Genomic DNA, 15,343 nt, shown 5'->3' with positions numbered 1-15,343 from the left:
AAGGCTGGTTCATTGCTGGTGTCTCCAACATTCCTCATGAGTCCTCCAGGAGGGTTTTGGGCAGAGGAGATGCAGCCTCTGGCTTCGGTTTTCACAGGGTCCCTCGGGCTGCTGGGTGCAGACGAGCTGTAGGGGCCAAGGGCAGATGCGTGAGGACCAGGGAGGAGGCTGCTGCAAGGCTCCTGGTGAGAGATGATGGGCGCTCAGCTCAGGGTGGCAATAGGAGGGTGGTTGGGAGAAGTTATCAGAGTCTGGATCCATTTTGGGTGTAGAATTGATAGGAACTGCTGATGAACTGAATGTGGCAGGTGAGGGAAAGAGAGGAATCAGAGACAACTCCTAGATTTATGGCCTCGACAATGGGGAAAATGGAACTGCCAATGACCAAGATGGGGAAGATTGCCTTCAGGCTAGGTGTGGCTCCTGGGAAGAGGGGAGGGATCACGAGGTGTTACCTGCCACATATTGCAGTAGGCAGAACTGTAAGAATGACCTCAAAAATTCTGGCCCTGGTACCAGCCCTTCCGGTTGGACTGTTGGGTGAAACTTATGGATATAATGAGATATCATTACCGTGATTAGGTCATATTATATAACAAAGGGAGATTACCTGGGAGGACTTAATTGAATCACAAGAGTACTTTAAAAGTAAAGTTTTCTCATGTTAGTAAGCAGAAGGAAGGTTAGAGAGTCAAAACATGAGATGTATTTGACATCTTGTGATGACCTTGAAGTTGGAGAAGACTGTGTGCGAAGACCAGAGAGCCACTTCTAGCAGCTGAGAGTGATTCCAGCTGACAGCCAGCAGGGAAACAGGGGCCTCAGTCCTACAGCCACAAGGAACCAAATCTTGCCAACAGCCTGAGTGAGCTTGGAAATGGATTCTTCTCCAGAGCCTCCAGCTAAGAGCCCAGTCCGGCTGATATCTTGTAAGGCCTAAGCAGAGAACCCAGTTGAGCCTGCTCAGACTTCTGACCTACGGAATTGTAAACTAATAAGTGGGCATTGTTTTTAAGCCTCACAGTTTGTTATGCAACAGTAGGAACTTATTTTACTTAATCCACACAAACATTCAAAATGGAGGGTCCCATCTGTATCGTACAGATGAGGGAACAGGCTTTGCCCTAGGTCACACAGGATAGTGCTACAGGTGGAACTGAGACTGGAATTTTACCATTTCACCAGGCTGCTTCATAGAGAGGGTGTCAGAGCAGCTGGTAGACCCTAGACGTCTGGGGCCTGACTGGGTGGGGACCTCAGGTCCTGGTCAAGGCCAGAGAATGGAGCTCCCGTTTCCAATTGTGATTGTGTTCATCTCAGGAGCTCTGAGTGCAAGTCCCTGAAGGTGTATACATGGGCGTGTCCATGTGAGCTTGTGAGCTTGGCTAATGTGTCTCATCATGTGTGAGTCTAAGTGAGCCTGTGCATCACAATCTACCTGTCACTGGGAGGGACTAAGTCTGTGTGTGGCTGTGCCTCAGTGGGAGCATGTGTGTGCCCACTGAAGTGTGTCTGAGTGTCTCTCCCTGACGTCTGTGCCCGAGGGTGACTGTGTGTGAGTCTGACAGTGTTTGCCAATGTTTGTGTGTGTGTGTGAACCAGTGCTGAGGGAGCCATGGCAGGAGGAGTGGGCTGAGTAGCTCTGTGTATGTCAATCGAGTCTATGGGTGCCGGTGTGTGTGGATTCTAGGGTGTCCGTGCGTAGCCTGGGTGCATGAGTGTGTGTGCCCGTCTGAACTTCCCTGTGGGTTTGTGTAGGATCTGAGGGTCTCACAGTGTGGCCAAGGCTGTCCATGCTTGTCACACTGTGCGTGTCTGCGAGTCTCTGGATGTGAGTCTGTGTGTGTCCATGGTTGTATCTACCTGAGTGGGTCTGTGTGAGTCTGAGGGTGTCTCTTAGTTGTATCCAACTGTGAGTCTTGGGGTGTCTGGAGTCTTTGGTTGGTTTGGCAAGTGTCTCCATGAGTGAGGGTGACTGTGGTGTACTTTGCAGAGCGGATGCAATAGAGTGGGTGCCTGTCTGAGGTCTTCCGTGGGTGCAAGAGTGAATCTGAGGGTCATGCCTGCTGGTCGCTCCGAGTGTGTCCTTTCTGAGAGTGTCTGTGTCCCTGGGTGAGGCCTGTGTCGGTGGGTGACTGGATGCCTCCATCAGGGCCAGAATGAGGTTAGGGCACGGCCATGGGATCCGGTCGGAAGCAGCCCGGCGCACCGGTCCCTGCGGCACACACCTGCTGGGCTCCGGGCGGCGGGGAGGCCCCGCCTGAGCCCTCCAGGCTCCCACGCCCCGGTGCGCGGCACCCCCTCTCCCGGGCGGCGCCCATTGGCTGCGGCGCCGGCTCCGAGCCCGCCCTGCGCGGCCGGCGGGGGGCGCCGCGGGCCAGAGCGCGCTGCGCCGCCACCGCCGCCACCGCCTGCGCCACCGCCACCGGGAGCGCAGCGCGCCTCGAGCTCCGCGCACCGCCAGCTCCCGGCCCTCCCGTCCGCCGGCCCAAGCGCCCCCCGCCAGCCTCGCCGCGGAGCCCCGGCCTGGCCCCGGGCCGCCGCCACCACGCCGCGCGCTGTACTCCGCGTCAAGAATGGGGCGGCCAAGCTGCCCAAGCCGCCCGCCGCCGCCGCCGCGGCCGAGGCGCCCGGCGCCGGCGGCGGCATGGAGCGCTCGCAGAGCCGCCTCAGCCTGTCTGCCTCCTTCGAGGCGCTGGCCATCTACTTCCCGTGCATGAACTCCTTCGATGATGAGGACGCGGGTAAGCTTCCAGGCAGTCAAATCCAGAGGACCCCTCCCCGACCCGGTGCTCCCTTAGAGGTGGCTTCTCCCTCTTCCCCACCCCCAACCCCTCCCGAGGATGTGCCCTAGGGTCTCCTTTCCCACCCACGGGACCCTCGGGTTTCCAGGAGGCGGTATCTTTTAGCCTTCCGCCGCCCCTTAGGGACCCCTAGACCCTCTGCATTCATTCACTCCTTTCCCGCAGGTGGGTCCTTTAGTCGCCGGGACCCAGCTCTCCCTACTCACCTGCACCTACTGGGTGCCCCCTGTCTTGTCCCTGGATCGGAACTATCACCTTTCCTGAACCTCTTGTGTGTACCCGCTCCTCAAACCGCGGGGCTCCGACGCGCCCCCCCTCCATCCCCGCCATTGGAGGTGGCGCGCAGACCTTAACTCTCCATCTTTGTCTTGGCTGCATCCAGAGGCTCCCTGCCCTAGACCCCCTGCCCTGCGGCCAAGGTCCCTAGTACTCTAGTTGTCTCTTCTCCACTTCTCCTAGAGGCGGGGTCTCCGGACTCCTGTTTTTTTTTTATCAGACTGGAGCGAACCCCGGGGGTGGAGTAGGGGAGCTGGCCCGGTGATGGCCTATCTTCTCCTTTCCAGCTCGCTGGTCCTGGAGGTAGACGTAGGGCGGCGCCAACTCTACACCTGCGCGCTCTCCCGAGTGTGCCCCTGACCCTGGGCGCTCTTGTCCCTGGAGAAGCCCTTCTGGGAGGGCCGAACCCGGGCACCATCCAGCGGCCCGAACCTCTGGCAACCTGGCTTGCGCGCAACCTCAGCCAGAGCCCGAGGGGAGGAAACCGTAGGGAAATCTGATCTTCGGGGCCCTGGGACCGGGCAGAGGGAACATAAGGGCTCTGAATCAGGTCCTGCCCTGTGGAAGTGAATTCACCAACAGGTGGGGTAGCCAGAGGTGTTGGGTGAGAGTTCCCCAAAGAGTGCCGGACTGGGAGTCAGAATCAGGTTCCAGCCTTGCTTCTCTACTTATTAGCTGTGACCTTGAGCAAGTCGTGCCACTCCTAGCCTCGGTATCCTTATCTGTAAAATGGGGTGACAGTGCCTCAGACACAAGGGTGGAGTTAAAAGTGTTTTGTACGCTGAAAATCTGAGAGTATTTGAATTCAGTCAGGAGGCAGAAGGGAAAAGGAGTATATGTGGTGAAGAGGAGCAAAATGGCTTCATGGACACTTTTGAGAACCCGATGAAAAAATGGACTATCTCAAAAAAAAAAAAAAATACACATATGCACATCCACAAAAATTTGTGTGTAGTTGTAAGGAATCCATGGGCCCTGCTTAAGACTCCCTGCCTGCAGGGAGTTTTGTCTGGTCAACCTGTTATGTGATAAGCCATGGGATGGAACCTTGGGTGATGACGGCATGCATCTTCTTGCTGGAGTAGGAGGCAGGTGGGGAAAAGGGGAGAGGTTCTCCAGAAGAATTTGTTGGCCAAGTGAATGAATGTGGTTGTGTGTGTGGCAGACCCTTGGCAGACCTGTCTTGCTATTGACCTAGAGATGGGGGTGGGGTAAAGATGGTCCCTGCAAAACCATTTTGCAGAATCACTGTTTCACAGAAAAAAAATAACTGAGGTTCACAGGTTTAACTGCCCCCTTGATGTAGCTGAGGGATGCTGTATTTATTTGGACAGGGCAAGGTGAGGGGGAATGGAGGGGCTCTCTAACACCACTGGAGCAAAATCAGATAGAAGAAATCAGGCTAGTATGGGGGCTAGGGGAGGGAGCCTTACCAGCCTCGGTGAGTTGGCCCTCCTACCCCTGACTTGATTGATGGTCAGGGACTCTCCTGAAGTTCAACAGGTCACCTGGGTCTCAAGTCACAGGCTGGGCAAACATATGGGTTTGTAGGAGCATCTGTGGCAGGGACAGTTAGATTTTTCTCCAGTCATGTCCATGTCATGTGTCAGATGCCTTGGTGATTATTGCTTGTTACAGGTGACTTGCTCTGATTTCCCTTAAGTCAGAATAGGTCACTTCATGTAATATTGGAGAATTTTAAAATGTCCACATGATGTTCTTTCCAGGGTTTTTTCCAAATTCTTAAGTTTTTTACTTGGAAAAGACCTAGAAATCATCTTGTCCAACTTTTTTTTATTTTGCTCCCAAATGCGAGAGGGAGAGGGACAGAGGGAGAGAGAGGGAGAGAGAGAGAGAGAGAGAGAGAGAGAGAGAGAGAGAGAGAATGAGAATGTGAATGTATGTGTGAGATCCTAAAGCACCGGTGTGCATGTATGTAACCCAAGGTCACCCAATGAGGCAGGCACAGAGCTAAGACTAAAATCACGTTCTCTTTCCAGTAAACTACTAGCCCTCTCTCTGAAAAAGCCAAATCTTGCTCTGTAGAAAATGGTTCCCAGGTGAGGAGGCCCCAGGGAGCAGCTGACAACCAAGAGTTTGGTTTGGGCTTCTCATGCTCACTGTTCCTCTTAAGGCTGCCTCAAGTTTGGGAGCGGGGAGCGAGGTGGGAGAAAGTCAAGTTTCGTTTCCGGAAGACTAATGAGTGTCTAGCGAAAATCAGAAGTAGGGAGCGTTGTCTTGGTGCTTAATTTCCCTGGTTCTCCTCAAAGTCATTAATTTTCTCCTAAAAAAAGCCTTTTGGATTTATTCTTTTCGAACAGCATCGTCCTGAACTAATTTCTAAAAGCAGCTTGAATAATCTCTCAGATACTGGACAGACACTGCTTCAGGAGGAGGTCTGTCTGAACCGGCTTCACTCCGTCATCCTCTGCTCCCTCCCCTCTGTTCCCCAGGTCTCCGCGATGGCTCAGAAGTGTGTCCCTGAAGGGCCTCTGGCTCATCTAGGTGCCTCCCCCTTTTTGCTGCTCCTGACTCCTGTCAAAGTCATCTTTTCCATCAACCAGATCAAGCCAGAGACATCTTCAGGGCTTCCAGGGCTTCCATGCCACCCTTTAGCTGGTTTCCTGAGAAATCATGTGAGGAGGAGATTGTTTCATTAGCCTCATCTGGGCCAGAGCACCTTCCTGTCTTGGGCTCGGGAGGTTTGGACATTCTGTGGGCAAAAGAAGCTGCCCTTCCTTCCACCCCCTCCCAGCCACCCTCGGGCTCAGATGCCAGTCATTGCAGATCCCTAGAATTCCTCTCAAGGAGCACCTTCCCTTGCACACTCAGAACTCCTTCCTTATGCTTTTGCTCCTTTTCACAAAGATGCTGGGGTTTTAGAGAGGTCTGTGCTTGGGACCATTTTTGCGTCTGTCTCCCTCGCTCAGCCTTGCTGGCACTGGGTTTATAGTTGGGGAGGGTGGTGGGGAGGAGTTAGACGAGGGGCCTCGGCTTTCTCATCTTTATGGTAAAGAAAATAATAGCACTGACCACATAAGCTCAATGTTTTAAAAATGATTACTTTTGACTAGGCATCTTCTTAGGTACTTTAAATATATTACCTTAATTCTTTCCTCGTAGCAACCCTATAAAATTAACATTTAACCTCCCCATTTTCAGATGAGAAAATCGAGGCACAGAGAGAGTATTCCTTCAAGGTCAGTCAACCAGGAAGTGAGGGAGTTAGGATTTGAACTTGAACAATCTGACTCAGGCATCTCTGCTTTTCATTATTATGCTGTTAGTGCTACGCAAAGGGCTTCCTACAGTCAGTACCTGGCACCAGGTAGGCTTGTGTACCTGGTAGCTATTATCTGTCTTATTACCAAATAAGATATGTTTCTGAGCAGGACTATAAAAAAGAATCTGTGGGTTTGGGGAAGGGGAAAATCTGATTCTCAAAAATGTTAGCTTTTATCATTTTTAATGAGCTGATTTTATTGCATTGCTACAGCTCTTAAGGCAGAGCTGAGCCCCCCTTCTTGGAATTGGTTTAAAGATGGGGATTTGGGGGACTTGCATGCGGAACAAGAGGGTGAGGAGCAGTCCAGCTCCCCATGTCCCTGTTCTTCCTGAACAGTTCATTTTCATCACATGTACAATCAGCCCTGCCACTGTGCCTTGGGGCACAGCTAAGAGTTAGGGGTGTCTCCAGTTTCCAGCAAATACCAAAGGGGTTTGTTAGAGCAGGGTCTGGAATTGAGGATGATGTCCCTGAGTCTGACCAAGTGGTTTTGGCGTCCAGTTCTCCCCCTCCCGGGAGAGGGGCGGAGAAGCTAGAGCAGCCAGCTCTGATTTGCCTGTAGGATGCTTCCATCTAGCGCAGGGAGGAAGTTGCCATGGCAACACGGGCTGTCTACCGGTCTCTTTCCTAGCGGCTCTGGCCACATCTCTGGGCTGGAAAACCCTTTATGGCACCTCCCTCTTCTGCTCAGGCCAAATCTGGTGGGTGGGGTGGCATGGTGGATGGGTTCCACAAACACGTACCCGAAGTCCCCTCCCCTTCTTTTTGGACAGAGGGGAAATGGAAGGAGGTAGCCTGAGTTACTTCACCTGGGTTGTGGGGCAGAGACAGTACCCATATCCTGCCAGACAGATCCCGGCAGGAAGAATCCAAGCTCCAATCCCCTCCCTCTCCCATTTATTCCATTTGGCAGAGTTTTCTTTCCCAGACCAAGTGCTAACTTTTGTCCTTGAAATTTGACCTGAGCTTTTTCTGGGGAACAAAATGTCCTGCTGTTCCACCCCTTCCCCCTGAGATGGAACAGAGTGCTTCAGCCCTAGAGGGGGGCTGGATGGATACGAGGAAATGGTGAGGGGGAGGCCTTAAAATATCCTTTTGGGTTAGGGCCGCTTGAGGGCATGAGTTGAGGTTTTGAACCCTCCATTTCCACCCTCATCCCTAGGGCAGGCCACTCCTGTCCCCCCCCCTCCCCCAATCCCAGTTTACCACCAAGTGCAGTCATTCCCTTTGTGTGCTGGGAGTTGGGTAGAACTCTTCTAGATTTGGATAACTGAGTCACGGTAAAGGACTGAAGCAATTATTCCCATAGTTGAGGCCATGGGACGGGGTGGGAATATGGCCCCAAACTGCTTTATCTTAATCCAGTTACCCTGAAAGAAGTATCTCAGAAACACCAGGTGCATGAGGACTCACCCCTTCCCCCACTGCACAGATCACTGGCAAGAGGATCTGCTCAGATGTTGTTAGAGCTCTTTTCTTAAATTCTCTCTCCCTCAGGCATCTCCTCTTTCCTGTCCCCAAGCTGCCAGACTCATGGCTCCAGCTTCCTTGCCTTTGCTGCTGCCAGAGGCCCACTTGGTTCTGTCTGGTGGGAAGGGGGAAGGCGGAAGGGGTGGTCCGTCCGCTTTGATGTCCTTGAGGCTGATGCTGCCCCACTCCCCACCCACCTCCATCCCAAAGGCAGTAGCTCCAGCTGAGGCTGAGTGAGGGCAGGCGAGGAGTGCAGGAGAGCGAGGACGAGGACGTAAGAGAGCCTCCTTGTCAGCTGACCTCTTCTGCCTCAGGGCCTTTCTCTTGGTTTGCCTCGTCTTACATCTTCTCTTTAGGGCTTGACCACCATCACTTGAGCATGTTTTTAAAGACTTGTTAGAAACGTGGCAGTTTTGGAGACTGTGCTCAAAAGGGCACAGGCATCTCCCCACTGTAATCTGTTCCCTGCCTCCTCCCCCCAAGGGGTACAGGCAGTCCTCCTACAATCAGAGCTCCACCTCCCACCCTCTCCTCTCCTGGAAAGACTGACCACCCGCACTGGAGTTCTCTCCCTCCCCAGCCCAGTTTATTCCCTAGGGTTTGGATTTGACTTCTCTTTGGCTCTGGGGCCTCAGTTTCCTTATTCGGGGAAAAAGAAAAAAGGTTAATTCTCCTTGCCTGAGCATCTCTGAGGATTATACAAATAAAAAGATTGAAAGGGTGCTTGGCTGTGCTCAGTGCTTTCCACGATCTCGCCGGATCCTATAGCAATCAGAAGGTAGCTACTGTTGCAGATGCACCCACTTGGCAGATGAGGAAAAGCCAGGCAGCTTGGAGTAGTTGAACTCTCTTGGCTTGCAAGGTGGTGATTCAGACCCAGATGTGTTTGCCTCCAGAGGCCACCCTCTACCTCTCGGCATGAAAGGAGATTCCAGGTTGGAAGGAGCTGTGCAAGCCCTCGGGTTGTGCTTGAGCTACCAACACAGTGAGTGGCAGAGGCTGTGGTGTGGGGACCTGTTCACATGCAATGCACCCCTTTAGGGTCTGCCATCCCATCTCAATTTTCCCCAGCCCCCTGGAGTGCCTTCCTGGCCATCAGTTCCTGGATGTTTCCCATCACGGGGCTGCCTGGCCTCCTTGAAGAATCCAGTTGTCTGCCCTGGCCCTGGGGGGCAGCCATCACCTGCCTCTCCAGACTGATGTAGGCCAGTGCTGGATTATATTTAACGCTGTGCTATTTCCACTTGACAGCTCCAGAGTGCCATGCCCCCTCCCCTTTCCTTCTGCCTCCCCCCTCCCCTTCTGATTCACTGAGAAACTGAGAGGCTGATGTCAGCGCCTTATTCTTAGCCCCCGTAATTGTAACTGCATTTAGCCGTGCGCACTTCATGAACAGTTCCTGCAAAGGGGGTGTGAGAGGACGGCATGGCTGGGCAGCTGCTTCTTCTGGATGGACCAACTGGGCAGGTTCCAGGCCTGGCTTTCCAAGACTGGCAGTCTTAGAGAGATGCTTAGAGAGCATCCAGTCCATTCTCCTCACTAGGCAGAGAGGGAAACTGAGGCTCACGGAGGCAAAGTGGCTTTGCCAGGGTCACATGTTAAGGATCTAGGACTCTGGCCTCTGAGTCTGAGTTTTCTCCTTTGGTATTTCTTCATTCAACTAATATTTAATGAGCTGCTCAGCGCTGAATGGATACTGGGGGTATATCGGGGAACAAGGTAGACACGGTTTCTGCCCTCCTGGACTTATGTTCTGGGGTTGGGGGAGACAGACAATAAACAAGTAAGCAATGAAAAAATAAATAATTTCAGATTGTGTTAAGTGGAATGAAAGTAGAACAGGCTAATGGGATAAGAGACAACATTAAGTAACGTAGTCAGGGAAGGCTCACTGAGGAGGGGACATTTGAGTTGTGGCCTGAATGACAGAGAGAAAGCAGTGGAAATATGAGAGCCTAGAGTGATCCAGGCAGAGAGTAGTTGGTGCAAAGGCCCTGAGGTCAGTGTGAGTTTGGGTGTTCAGGGAACAGCAACAGACCAACATAGTTATATAGTAGGTGAGGGGAGACGAGGCCAGAGAAGTAAACTGGGGGTAGACCACTCAGTCTTGTAGACAATGATAATAACACCAGGTGGGGAAACTGGGGTCCAGAGTGGGAAGAGAAAAGCTCCCCCCGCCCCAAGCTGGGTGAAGTCAGAGAGAAGCTGAGAACAAGCTTCCTGAGCCCCTGCCTTTTTTGTTCCTTAGACATGGCTGTTCCTGAGTGCACCATGTGGCTTCCTTTCACATTGTAGCGGGGAGGAGGTCCGGGCAGGGCCCACCCTGCCTACCCTGTTCCCCTTCTCGAATCTCACCTGACCCAGCTGTAAAGCTTCGGGGCTGACGTAGCTGTGAAAGACCCTGGAGAGTTTCCATGGTGGGATAGAAAGAACATGGCTTTGGAATCCAACAGATCTGGTTTTTCATCTTGCCTCGGCCACTTCTAAATCATGTGACCTTGAGCAAGTGGCTTCAGCTGTCTGGGGCTCAATTTTCTCACCAGTAAAATGGGAGCATGAGAATGATATAGTAAGTTCTTCAAAGGGTGATTGTGAGGAATAAATGACATAATGCACAAAACGTACCTTCCCCAGAGCCAAGCATGTGGAATTAAGATTTCCTCAGCTGTGAGGCCTAATGAGATTGCGTTTAATGCTGGGCACATAGTAGATGCTCAGTTAGTGGTAGCTGCTGCAGTTGTGGTTATTACTGTCAGTTTTAATGGGAAAGAATCATCTAGGGAGCTTGTTAAAACACAGATTGCTGGGCCCCACCCCAGAGTTTCTCATTCAGTTTGGAGTGGGACCTGAAAATCTCATTTCTAACAAGTTCCCCAGTGATGCTGATACTGATGCTGCTGGCCCAGGAACCTTATATTGAGAACCACTGGGTTAGAGAAAAAAGCTGGAGAGAAATGAAGATGGGCTGTCTCCTGGCTACCTGTGTTTTAGATGCTGGGACATTGGGTATCAGAGTCAGCATTCAGATATAGTCTTCAGGTGCTTCTGTTCTTATCACATGGTCTCAGATCAAATGAGCCTCAGCTGCTGCCCTGCTTTGCACCAAGTTTAAGGTGTAGGACCCCACAAATAAAGTCTTCATTTGCAGAAATGCTAAATGAATAGGCATGAAGAATACAGCAGGCCGTAAGATCCTTTTGTGAGCTAGAGGACTCAGACTCTGGGCATTCTGAGGAGTTCAAGTCTGGTACCTTTTACTAGAGGGACCAGGACACAGCCCCTTTCTTGCGCTGGGGAAAGGCAGGGTTATCTGTGAAAACCAGGAGGTTCATCTGAGGACAAGCTTCTCTGGGCAGAAGTAAACCAAAGGAATAAGGAATTATCCATACAGAGGGGCAAAATGCTGGGAAATGCTATCGGGGGAGCTGACTGAGTCAGTTTATTTAGATGTTTCTTGGAAAGGGGTTGCTGGTAATTTTCTAGGAAAGGTTGAGATTTAGCTCAGGTTGGAGGCAGCAGAGACGAACCTTATCATGTGATAAGATTCCCATCCAGACTTATAACACTCAGAGTGTGAAGACAAAGGCATTGATGACGTTTCCAGGTGGGAAATAACTCTCCAAGAGGGATGACGTGGGGAGCAAAGGAGCACGGACTTTGGAGGCCCCTAACCTGGGTCTGAGCCTCCGCCCGGTACTGGCTTCTGTCTCTTCACTATGGTGTGTAACTGTTCTGGGCCTTGGCCTTCACAAAATGGCGTGAATAACTCCTGCCTCGTGAGAATTAGAACACATCCAGGAAGTGGGAGCTGCTGCCTTTCCTGCTACTGTAGACTTCCTGGGTGCAGGAAGGGAGGGGTAATGGGAGTGCGCTGCCTGGGGTTGGGTGCTGGCTGTGGTCTGGGTCTTTGGTGTTTACTGTGTATCCCATGGAGCCCAAGAGGCTGCATTAGGGGTCAGGAGAAGAAGTCTCTGCAAAACTCCTGACCCTCAGTGTCTCCTCCAGCCACTTCCCTTTGTCTTTTAGGCCTCATAATCTCTATTTGCAGAGCGAGGGTCTGGTGGGCTTGGTTGAGATACAACTAGAGGGCTCCAGAAAACAGAGGACACTTGTCCAGGTCCCCTAGCTCCTCCTTTGGAGTCACCCCCCCCTACTCTGCTATAGCTCCTCCACTGTCACTTTCATCCCCAGAGTGTGTCCCCTGCTGCCAGAGTTTCTCTCTAGCTGATCCTTGGCTGATTGGTCACTGAATAATTTTTAGAAGAGTATTATTTGGATTAGGTAGCACATGCAGATGGCAGAACATTTTAAAAGCACAAGTAGATAATTAAGCACTTGGGGTAGTGCCAAGCCCTGTGCCAGACACTGAGGGTTCAAGAATAGTCAGGTTATGAGGCAGTTTGGCATGGTGGTGGTTACAATACAATCTCCACAGCCAGATGGCCTGGGTTTGAATCCTGGCTTTGCCACTTACTGGCTGTGTGACCCTGAGCAAGTTACTTAACTTCTCTGAGCCTCGGTTTCCTCAGTTGTAAAATGGTCTAATAATAGCCCCTCCCTGCCTTGAAGGTGTCATGAGGATTAAATGAGTAAATATTTGTGAAGCGCATTGTAGAGAGCCCGCACGCAGTAAAAGTGTGTCAGAAGTATTAGCTGTCACTATCTAAGCGCTGTCAAGGGGAAGCCTCTCTGAGGTCCTCCACTCATCTTCACTCGGAGCCCAAAGAGGGATCCCACAGGCTGTCCAAAGCCTCACAGCAGGTCTCGGCAAAGCCAAGAATAGAACCCATGTTTCTTGACTCCCTGCCAGGACCTTTTTCTCTCCCCTGAGTTGTCCCAAGCAACCACCCTAGACCCTGTCAGAACCCGAGGCTTCAAGTCTGCATGCTACATTACCAGCATTTGGTGTCCCCGGAAAATGCCACCTGGAGTCACCCTGGGAGTGGGTGGGAGAATGTGTCACTAATTGGAGCCTGTAATTAAATTAATTATTCAGCCAATGTCTAGAGAAACACCTTTCATCTGCCTGGGCCCAGCATCAAGATTGGACCAGGTGCCTCTGGGGCCTACCCAGTCCCAGGCCAACCCACACCCAAACCATCTGGCCCCACTTCTGTCCAGGTGGTGTTGGGTGTGCTGAGGGCTGGGAGTCAGGTGGGTGCCGCCAACGAGGGAGAAATAAACATGTACAGGCCCACCTCGGCTTATTGCGCTTCGCTTCATTGCGCTCCACAGATGTTGCGTTGTTTGTTTTTGTTTTTGTTTTTGCAAATTGAAGTCCCTCCACCAGCAGAAAGATTACAACTTGCTTTTTTGTGAATCTTTATTGTGAACCGAACAATAAAGTATCTCTGAGGTATGCCTTCATGGTGTTCTTAGACTCCTCCCATCGGTCTTCAAGTTCAAAGAATACAGAAGATGGGAGAACTCTTCCCGCTTGTTCCCATCGTCTCAGCCTGAGACAGGTTTACGTGCAGGTGATATTGCTGTGCGCATGCTCTCAGGTGAGGTGCATGGGAGGGTGAGAGGGACGCGGGCTGGGCAGGAAAAGCAGCAGCTAGCGATGGGCCCTCGGCTGCAGGCTAGCCTCAGCCTGATCCGGGGGACGTTCTAGAGAGCGGGTGGCCTCACAGAGTTGACCGGCCTTCTGTATTTCTGCACCAGGCAGTCATTGGCTCTGGGCAGTCCCCTAGGCTGGGGGTGGGGTCATAACTGTTGGGCAAGGCAGCTCCCATCAGTTCTCCAAAGAAGGGGCAGCTGTGAGCCAGAACCCGTAGATACAGCAGATACTCACAGATACTCCTGCTTGGTAAAGGGGATCTGGCTGGGTCGGGTCCACCCATGTGCTCTCTTGGGGCCTGGGGAGAGCAGGTGTGGCCCACTCTGTGCTGAAATTGCTATTTTTGGTCACCCTCTCCGCAGAGGTGTATGTGATCATTGCATTTGGTGGGCTGGAAGAACCGAGTGTCTTGATGAGCTCTTGTCTTGACCAAGGTCACACGGCTGGTGAAGGCTAAGAAGGGCTTCAGACCCAGGTCTGCCTCCAACACTTGTGGCCTTTTAACATTCTGTACTGCCAGTATGACTGAGATCAGCTGAGCTGAGCCTTGCTGGGGGCTTCTGGGAGGCTGTGGAATGAGACTTGGCAAACTTCTATGTAGGACCAGACAGTGGATAGTTCTGTCTTTGAGGGCCAGTAGATCTCTTTTGCAATTGCTCAATTATGCAGTTGGAGCACAAAAGCTGCCCCAGACAGTATGTAACTGCTAGATGAGGCTGTGTTCTAATAAAACTTTATTTACAAAACTGGGCAGTGAGCTGGATTTAGCTCATGGGCCATAGTTTCCAGACCCTGCTGTATAACATGCACCCCAGGAGCGAGGGAGCAGGAGCATTTTCACACCAGCTTCTACGACTTTTCCACTGCCACACTGTGAGTCGCTCCAGGTCAGGGACTGTGTGATTCTCATCTGCATTTCACCCAGGGCACAAATGACTTGGAGCTAAAAGGTGAAGCTGAATCCCAAACCTGTCTCTCCTTCCCATTTCTTCTCCCTCCCACTCTCCTTCCCCCTCCATTTTTCCGTCTTCCTCCAGTAGTTGCTGATGGCCAGGTCCTACTCTAGGTGCTGGTGACCCAAGGTGAGCTCAGTCTTTGCCCGCATGGCGTTTATAATCTGGCGGGAGTACTGCTGTGATGCGTGTCATATAAGACAACTGAGGGGAGCCAGAGAGGCTGGAGCTGGGAGAACTCACCTGTCTGGGCTTAGGGGGCCCAGCAGGGGAAGGGGGAGCTAAACTGAGACCTAAGGGATGAGTAGAGTTGGCTGAGTGAATGCAGGGAAGTAGGACCAGGTGCCATAATGCTGAGAGCGTGGCTTTGGGATTCAGTTATTGGGGTGTGTGCGTGTGTGTGCGTGTGTGTGTGTGTGTTCAAATCCTGGATTCTCTCAGTCTGTGTGTCTCTCCCCTTCCCTCCTCTCTCTCTCTCTCTCTCACACACACGCACACACACACACACAGAGGCATGCGCACAGATGGAAATATTAACTATAATTACAGTACTTCTGCATGGCAGAATTATGGGTAGTTTCTTCCTTCTAGTTGGCGCTTTTTTATATTTTCCTAATTTTTTTACAATGAATGTCTCATGGTGAAAATTGAGGGCCTTCAGGATCTGGAGCCCACACTCCCACTGGAGTTATGTGAGCTTAACCACGTTGTTTAATCACTCGGTGCTTCTGTTCCTCTCGCTGTAAAATGGGGATACAGTAATGATGATCAACACGCAGTGCCCACCACGTTCTGATGCACCACCTCCACTAACTTGTTCAGGCCTCGCAGCTACTCCGGAGGTAGGTACTATCACCGTCCCTGTTGATAGATGAGGAAAAAGGCACAGAGAGGTTATGTATGTTGTCCAAGATGACGTTGTCAGTATGGGTCAGAGGCAGGATTCCAACTCAGCTGTCTGGCTCCAGAGTCTGAGCTTAACCGCTGTGCTATA

General features: G+C 51.8%; 1 protein-coding gene across 1 annotated transcript in view; it reads left to right on the top strand.

The window, feature by feature from the left end:
- The first annotated feature begins 2,647 nt into the window (after positions 1–2,647).
- The window catches only part of RIMS4 (regulating synaptic membrane exocytosis 4), a 50,731-nt gene continuing 38,035 nt past the window's right edge, over positions 2,648–15,343 (top strand). Inside the window, exon 1 of the mRNA XM_090286452.1 lies at positions 2,648–2,744. Coding sequence (XP_090142578.1) covers positions 2,648–2,744 — 97 coding nt within the window. The remainder of the gene's footprint in view (positions 2,745–15,343) is intronic.

Source organism: Furipterus horrens, unplaced genomic scaffold (assembly GCF_987537825.1).
Source record: "Furipterus horrens unplaced genomic scaffold, mFurHor1.1.pri manual_scaffold_8, whole genome shotgun sequence".
NCBI lineage: Eukaryota > Metazoa > Chordata > Mammalia > Chiroptera > Furipteridae > Furipterus > Furipterus horrens.
Note: the sequence above shows the minus strand (reverse complement) of the source record. Positions and strands in the feature narration are given on the sequence as shown.